A 9162-nucleotide genomic window follows, 5' to 3' on the forward strand; every position below is an offset into this window, starting at 1 on the left:
GCACTGCATGCGCATCATGAAAAGTCTGCCCATCTCTCTCTCGCGCGGTCTAGATTATGAGTGTGAAGGGGACAATTGATGTTTTGCTTTTGTTACTTTTTATAAATATAGCGTGGTCTTATTTTATTACTGTTTTAATATTAAATTATTATTGTCTAATTATAATTGCATTAGTTGATAAGAAAATGCTATGCAATAGCTTTACCGCGGCAGTCCATGAGCGCCACACGTGTTTTTTTTAAGTCCTTGCGAACAAACCAAGTTATGCCAACCAAGATATTGCGGGTAAGTATAGTTAAATACACAAACAGTACTGTATTGTAAATATTACTAATACTATTCAATGAGCCACTAATTACTGGCCCACGTGCTGCTAAGTCATCAGAGTTTCCGTGTGTTTTTTCCTGTAATACGTAATAACGTTCTTTGTCTCATACTTGGCAGTAATATTGTATTTTATTTTTGAAGTGCCATTGACATTGTCAGCACTTCATATAGTGCTTTGTTTTCGTCGAGTCGGATAAGAGGTAATTTTATATTACCACATAATTTTTAATACGCTTTTTTATTAGCTTCAGACGTATGTATGTTAGTATGCAACGGAATCTTTGAACATGATTTTGACCGCCTTCAAAACGTCGGATTAACTCGAAAGGTATACTTATTAAGGACTGGCGGTAGGACCTCTTGTGAGTCCGCGCGGGTAGGTACCATCACCCTGCCTATTCTGCCGTGAAGCAGTAATGTGTTTCGGTCTGAAGGGTGGGGCAGCCGTTGTAATTATACTGAGATCTTAGAACTTATATCTCAAGGTGGGTGGCGCATTTACGTTGTAGATGTCTATGGGCTCCAGTTACCACTTAACACCAGGTGGGCTGTGAGCTCGTACACCCATCTAAGCAATAAAAAAAAACCTATGTCAATTCAATAATTAAAAAAATTGGAAAAATTGAAATTTAACAAAAAAATGAAAAATAAATAATAGTTTAAAAAAACTAAAAAAATACGCTTCTATAGAAAATCCAACTAAAAAAATAGATGCTTTTTTTTACAATAAAATCATTTTTTTACACTACTTTTAATACAAATTTATTAAAATTTATTTTCTATTTTTTAGTATTTATTAATATTTTACGTATACACGCGGTAAAATGAGTTTCGCGACGAATGTAAATATCGTGGAAACAAACCTGTGGTTACAGGTAATAGAGCCCATTGTGATGTTTGAGCTACGCTATTCACTTCATATCGGAGGGGCCGTTTTCCGCCCAATTAGAGAAATCAAAGCACATTTTGAAATATTTCAAAGTATACGGCGCATAAAATTACATTTCCTACGAAGGTTTTTAATCTCTAGACACGTATGTGTACACGTATGTACTACGAGACATCAAGAACTAAATAATCTAGAAATTAGTTTTAATCGATCGTAATTGAATTAAAACAAATTTGTAAAATATTAAATATATACTATTTAGTTAGCCCAGTAGTCGAAATTCGACAATAATTATTAATTTAATATTTATTAATTAATCATAAATTTGAACATTAATATGGTTCTATTGTCAAAGACTTCTATTTTCTCAGATTACGTCAAAGCTACACTATAGACAAATAATACTAAAGACAAACAATATTAACCTATTCTCAATTTGACCACAGACTTTAATAACAAATTTTCTATTTCATTTTCAGATTTAATATATTTTTATGCTTAATAAAAAAAATTGCATTCTGCACTCCCTCTCTATTTTCTTTATAAGTGTGGGAAATTTCATACTCCTCCGTCCGCGCTATTTTCGTAAAAAAGGGTAACATAGTTTTTCTTCCTCGCTTCGCTTAGGGAACTGTAATTTATTATTGATAACAGTATTTCTCCACTATTTAATGGATGTTATTATACATATAAACCAACCTTTGGGGGTTGATGCTTCCCGCTTCCGTAGGTTTAACCCGCGATTCCCTACAAGTAACCCCTGGGTGGTGCTAAACGGGAGCCGAAAACACAATCGGTGGTAGGACCTAGTCCGACTGGCTGGCGACCACCCTCCAACTAGAGTCTGCCGCCAAATAGCCTACCTGTGTTCCGGCATGTGGGTTGGAGAGCCAGTTCTATTCCTTTCCTTTCCTCCTCCTTGTTGGGGGTGAGTCTTGGTGATACTTGGAACATGCAGAGCAAACGTGCGCGCAAGTCCGCGGGGCGTGGGTTGCTGACGGGGGTATAGGGAGACCCAGTGAAACGGTGCCTGCCGCCGCCCGCCGGTCAGTAGGGGACCTGAACCTGGGTGTCACAACTAAACTCCGCCCCAGGAAGCTGTCCCGCCAACCGGTGTAAAATCCTGTCATACGGTCGTCGTGCCGGAGTCGGAGACCGGAGTGGATCCCGGCGATCGTATGCAGGGTGGACTGGGGGCCCTTCCATGCCCTGCGTCAGCTTCTCGCGCAACCCCGGATCGAGTGTTCATTGTGCCCTGCGCTTTATTCAGGTATTGCCTTGATCTCACCTCTAGCATCCTACCTCTCCAAATCCTTACTCTCCAACTAAAATTAATAATAATATGAAAGTCGACAAAAGAAAAAGAGTTTTTTCGGCGGATCCCCATTCCACGTTTAATGTGGATTTCAGCAATGTCAGGGGCCTACACAGTAACCTTGACGCCGTACATCACCACCTTGAGACGGCGCAGCCTGCCCTCTTTTTCCTGACTGAGACGCAGATATCTGCCCCGGACGATACGTCGTACCTCGGATACCCCGGCTACGCATTGGAGCACACCTTCCTGCGTAAAGCCAGGGTGTGCGTGTTTATCCGGGAGGATGTTTGCTGTCGTCGGCTTCGGGGCCTCGAGCAACGGGACCTGTCCCTCTTGTGGCTACGCGTGGACTATGGGGGCTGTACCAGAGTCTACGCTTGCCTGTACAGGTCTCACAGCAGTGATGCGGGGTCAGCTCTGTTTGAGCATGTACAAGAGGGGACTGACCGCGTGCTTGAGCAGTACCCATCTGCGGAGGTGGTGGTCCTTGGTGACTTTAACGCTCATCACCAGGAGTGGTTGGGGTCCAGAACCACTGACCTCCCGGGTCGGGCTGCCTACGATTTCGCCTTGTCCTACGGCCTCTCACAACTGGTGACACAGCCCACCCGTGTCCCAGACATTGAGGGGCACGAGCCTTCTTTGTTGGACCTTCTGCTGACCACTCACCCAGCTGGATACAGTGTGGTGGTCGACGCTCCACTTGGATCGTCTGATCACTGCCTTATCCGTGCTTCCATACCACTCTCTCGTCCTAGTCGTCGAACGACGACCGGGTTTCGAAGAGTTTGGCGGTACAGGTCAGCAGACTGGGATGGAATGCGTGAATTTTACGCATCCTACCCATGGGGGCGGCTCTGCTTTTCCTCCGATGATCCTGACATCTGTGCGGACCGACTTAAAGACGTGGTGCTTCAGGGAATGGAATTATTCATTCCTTCTTCTGAGGTGCCCGTTGGGGGTCGCAGCAAACCCTGGTATAATAAAGCCAGTAGGGATGCTGCACGCCTCAAGCGTTCTGCATACGTGGCATTTAATGTTGCTAGGAGATGCCGGGATCCTGATATCTCGGAGAAAAGGCGGAAATTTAACGCCGCCTCTAGGTCCTATAAGAGGGCTATTGCCAAGGCGAAGTCGGAGCACGTTGCCAGAATTGGCGGGCGACTGAATAGCTATCCCTCTGGGAGCCGTGCTTTCTGGTCGCTAGCTAAGGCTGCAGAAGGTATCTTCTGCAGGTCTAGCCTTCCACCACTGCGTAAGTCCAATGACAGTCTGGCTCATAGTGCGAAGGAGAAGGCTGACCTTCTGGTCAAGCTCTTTGCCTCATACTCGACTTTGGATGACGGGGGAGCCACGCCGCCCAACATCTCCCGGTGTGACAGCTCCATGCCTGAGATTCGCATCACACAGCGTGCGGTCAGGCAGGAGCTTCGGCTTCTTGATGTCCATAAGTCGAGTGGGCCAGATTGCATCCCCGCAGTGGTTCTAAAAACATGCGCCCCTGAATTGACACCCGCGCTAACGCGTCTATATCGCCTCTCGTACAATACCAACAGGGTTCCGTCTTCATGGAAGACTGCTCATGTCCACCCTATCCCCAAGAAGGGTGACCGGTCGGACCCCTCGAATTACAGACCTATCGCGATAACTTCCTTGCTTTCCAAGGTGATGGAGCGAATCATAAACATCCAACTTCTTAAGTATCTTGAGGATCGCCAGCTGATCAGTGACCGGCAGTACGGTTTCCGTCATGGTCGCTCAGCTGGCGATCTTCTTGTATACCTCACACATAAATGGGCTGAAGCCTTGGAAAGCAAGGGCGAGGCTCTCGCTGTGAGCCTTGACATTGCGAAGGCCTTCGACAGGGTCTGGCATAGGGCACTTCTATCGAAGCTTCCATCATACGGGATCCCTGAGGGACTCTGCAAGTGGATCGCTAGCTTTTTGGATGGACGGAGCATCGTAGTTGTAATCGACGGCTGCTGCTCCGATACCATGACCATCAACGCTGGTGTTCCACAAGGTTCGGTGCTCTCCCCCACGCTTTTCATACTGCATATCAATGACATGCTATCTATTGATGGCATGCATTGCTATGCGGATGATAGCACGGGGGATGCGCGATATATCGGCCATCAGAGTCTCTCTCGAAGCGTTGTACACGAGAGGCGATTAAAACTTGTGTCTGAAGTGGAGAACTCTCTGGGGCGGGTCTCCAAGTGGGGTGAATTGAATTCAGTTCAGTTCAACCCATTGAAGACACAGGTTTGCGCGTTCACTGCGAAGAAGGACCCTTTTGTCATGGCGCCGGAATTTCAAGGAGTATCCCTGCAGCTTTCCGCGAGTATCGGGATTCTGGGGGCCGATATTTCGAGCGATGTCCAGTTTCGGAGTCATTTGGAAGGTAAAGCCAAATTGGCCTCTAAAATGTTGGGAGTTCTCAACAGAGCGAAGCGGGATTTCACGCCTGGACAGAGAGTTGCGCTTTATAAAGCGCAGGTCCGACCTCGCATGGAGTACTGCTCTCACCTCTGGGCCGGGGCTCCCAAATACCAGCTACTTCCATTTGACTCCATACAGAAACGGGCTGTTCGGATGGTCGATAGTCCTGCTCTCGCTTGGAACCTCTGGGTCTACGGAGGGACTTCGGTTCTCTCTGTGTTTTATACCGCATGGTCCATGGGGAATGCTCTGAGGAATTATTTGAGATGATTCCCTCATCTCCTTTTTATCATCGCACCTCCCGCCATCGGAGCAGAGTTCATCCATATTATCTGGAACCGCTGCGTTCATCGACAGTGCGTTTCCAAAAATCTTTTTTGCCACGTACCATCCGGCTTTGGAATGAACTCCCCTCCACGGTGTTTTCCGAGCGCTATGACATGTCCTTCTTCAAACGAGGCTTGCGGAGAGTTCTTTATGGTAGGCAGCGGCTTGGCTCTGCCCCTGGCATTGCTGACGTCCATGAGCGACGGTGACCACTTACCATCAGGTGGGCCGTATGCTCGTCTGCCTACAAAGGCAATAAAAAAAAAAAAAAAAAATCCTCTTTAATCACTCTATCTAATAAAAAAAACCGCATCAAAATCCATTGCGTAGTTTTAAAGATTTAAGCATACATAGGGACAGACAGATATAGGGCAAGCAACTTGTTGTTGCCCCGCAACTTAAAGTCCTCCACGTTGCCCAGTCTTCTGGGTGAGGTTATTCTCCTCCATATCCGCCTTTACCACGTTCAACCAGTGTTTTTTCGGCCTATCACGGGTTCTTGGACCTTCTGGTACGGAGAGGTTGGGGCATCTATTTTCGACGTATATATAACTTTATATAACCCTGGTAGTAAACCTTACTACCAGCGTTACATAGAGTTTACTTCCAAAAATGAGCAAACATGATTGGGTGTGATTGAACCGCTGCCTTCTACTGGTGGTAGGACATCTTGTGAGTCCGTACGGGTAGATACCACCATCCCACCTATTTCTGCCGTGAAGCAGTAATGCGTTTCGGCTTGAAGGGTGGGGCAGCCGTTGTAACTATACTGAGACCCTTAGAACTTATATCTCAAGGTGGGTGGCGCATTTGTGTTGTGGATGTCTATAGGCTCCAGTAACCACTTTACATCAAGTGGGGTGTAAGCTCGTCCACCCACCTAAGCAAAAAAAACATGAAGTCCCTTTTTCGAACGAGTTTTGGGAAGAGTACACCATGGACAATAGCTTGACTCAGCTTCAAAGAATAGCACGAAGCATAAATAAATATAAATTCATTTGAATGCTATATAATGCGGCTATGATCCGAAAAGTGCGTGAATCGCGCTAACAATAGTTTCATGAAAACACATTAGCAGTGGCAATAAATACAATATCCGGTCCATGCACCGGACACACACAAACAATCTGTGGGATACCTTAGTATAACTAGGAAACACGAGCGAAATCGTATTTAGTTTTATTAATTAGTAGGCTGAATAATAATTGCACCCTTTGCTCACAATTAAAATTGAATTTACTTAGAATTTATAATTTCGTAAGTCGTTGCCTGAATCCCGGAGAGTTCGCGGAAATAAAGATAATAATTTTAATTTATAAATTATTATTTTATTCAATTTTATTAATAAACAAACCGAATTATTTAACAAGAGTACGCGTTTACTTAATTTTTTTTTGCTTTTTTTTCACGGAAATGGGCACACGAGTTCGATTACATAGCTTTTTGACTTTCAATGAGGCATGTCTTTTCTATTTAGCTTTAAAAATGGAGCGCTTCTTGTACCTAAGTAACTTTTTTTCGCACACGAAATTCTAAAATTAATTTAACATATAAATTTTAAATAATAATATAATTAAAATAATAAAACAGAACAACTTACTTATTCTCGTCGCATTTAACAGCACTTCCCGCCAAAATAATGAACAGCAAACATCTCATTATAACAAACTAAATCTATCGTTTTTTTAAAAGGTAATTATCATTACATATCAGTCAATGTCAGTCAAGTCCTTTAATCTTTCTCCATAAAATAAAATAAAAATACTAGACTCGAATCGGACTTAAGCATAAATGGTCAAAAATCATTATTCCATTAATTCGTTAAAAAACAGTCACGTTCAACACGCGAACAAAGGGAGGTATATAAAATAAGATTTAAAAAAATTGAAACACAACAAAAAAAATACAAAATGGCTCGTCCGAACTATAAGATTTCCCGCCAATTTACACCGAAAATGGCGTGCACTTTACGTGAGGACGCAGAGATGACTGGAAACAGTAGAAACACGCGAGTGGAGTATTTATTATCATAATAAATATCATATTGGTATTTGTTAGTAGATTTATTAAAGATTCCGTGAATGTTGTTTTGCTTTTGACACATCGTCTTCTCGCCTTTAAACTGTGCAATCTCAAAACTTACTAATTTTACAGAAGAGTGTTTTAAAGATTGAAAACATATTGTGATATTTTTATTATATTAATCATCTTTGCAACATAATTTTTTTTACCAGTTACATTATCTGTCTTTTAAAGTAAGATAAAATTATGTATTAATTTTGTTAATGGTAGTCAAAATATAGGTAAATTAAAAAAAAAACTAAACCTAAGCTACGCTCTTTTGACAGTATTTATGAGAAAAATACTGGTGATACCAAATGATTCCGCATTTTAACTCAATTTCGAATATTTTTGGAAATTGTACACTTTTAATGCGAAAAGACGACATGTATATAACACTTTTTATCGATGACAAATTTTTATTTGGTAGCTAAGAATTTACACGTTTTTTGTACTATTCACACTGCTTTAGTTAATCTGTTAAATACACAAATTCTTTATGTCTGTCGTCTGAAGTTATGGCTGTGTTATTGCTCAACAATAATAATCTAAATATTGCCCTAATTCTTAGTTGAACTCAAAATATTACAAACGATAAGTTACTTAATTGTTAAGATAGGTTATTCAATCGTAATTGACCGAAAAGTTTTGTTATACATATATCTTTTAAAAAAACAATTATTTGAGTTCTTCTACTCGTAATTCTTACAAGAATTAAAAATCACTGAAATTTAACTAAGCCGATTTTTATGGTATAAACAATAAGAGAAATAGTTGTCCTAAGCATTTTAGCCCGAGCGCATGTCAGCTTCGCGGAAGAGCGATGGTACAGTCTCGTTCTGAACACAATATCACCATATTCGATCCTTGGTAAAGTGATCCAGACTACAGCACAACAAAACCCACGTCCATTTATAATTCAAAGGTAATATATTTTGGAAAAAAATAATTAAGGGTCAGTATTTTATATTTTCGGCACACACGACACAAATAACGCTTTGTTTCGGCAATTTCATTTTAATATACGGTGTCACTCCATCGAGTCATTTCATATGACGTCACTGGATTGAATAAAAAATAAGCTAATTTTAAGCTTTGTACATTATTTACAAAAGCAATCTTCAATTAATTAGAATTAAAATAGAGCGAGAAATTCAAAGGAAGGGAACAATAGCTTTCTGAATTTACTCCAATAAATATGAAAGGAGTTTTAAGGCTTCAAGGTCTGACTCAAGAATTAACCTCGGAATGTAGGAGTGAATAAGGGTTCAGCTGGTTTCTTGTCGCGCCACTGCTGTTGAGACGGATGCTTTAACTTTGTAGTTGTCGTGGCCTCAAAGCAAAGTCATAACATGTCAAGTCGGTTCATATTCGTAGATAATGACATGTCGTACTTCACAGATGAGGCTTCGTTGTAGTAGACAAGGTGGTATACCTTGAGACAGTAATTGTACTGCAATGGATATAAATATGTCTTTCTTTATTTCCTATTAATTGCTACATAATCGGTTATTAATTACCAATAAATGTTAAACAGAAATTCGGTTAATAATGACGTTCGACTAATCAACACTTTGAAACTAGTTTAGTTACTGGCATATTATCGATTATTAAATCTTTTGTAGATTTTGAAGACCATTAATTGGTAAGTTGGAAATTGCTCCTGTTTTAAAATAACGAGTTATTTTAGAGTCTAATTACTAATTGAATTAAGTCCCTTTAAAACGGCTAGACGATGAACGGTTTTTTTTTTATAACGCCATCTCGTTGTGTCTTTAAAGCGGTTAGTTGCCCTCAA

The 9162-nt window shown here is 41.4% G+C and overlaps 1 protein-coding gene across 2 annotated transcripts in view; it reads right to left on the minus strand.

Moving 5' to 3' along the window:
- LOC114246843 (hyaluronidase) overlaps positions 1-7295 on the minus strand; it is a 36279-nt gene extending 28984 nt beyond the window's left edge. For both annotated transcript variants that reach the window (XM_028179556.2, XM_028179557.2), the window contains exon 1: positions 6904-7295. In XM_028179556.2, the coding sequence (XP_028035357.2) occupies positions 6904-6962 (59 nt within the window). In that variant the 5' untranslated portion in view covers positions 6963-7295. The remainder of the gene's footprint in view (positions 1-6903) is intronic.
- Between the last annotated feature and the right edge of the window lie 1867 nt (positions 7296-9162).

This window comes from Bombyx mandarina, chromosome 28 (assembly GCF_030267445.1).
Source record: "Bombyx mandarina strain Sakado chromosome 28, ASM3026744v2".
Classification (NCBI taxonomy): Eukaryota; Metazoa; Arthropoda; class Insecta; order Lepidoptera; family Bombycidae; genus Bombyx; species Bombyx mandarina.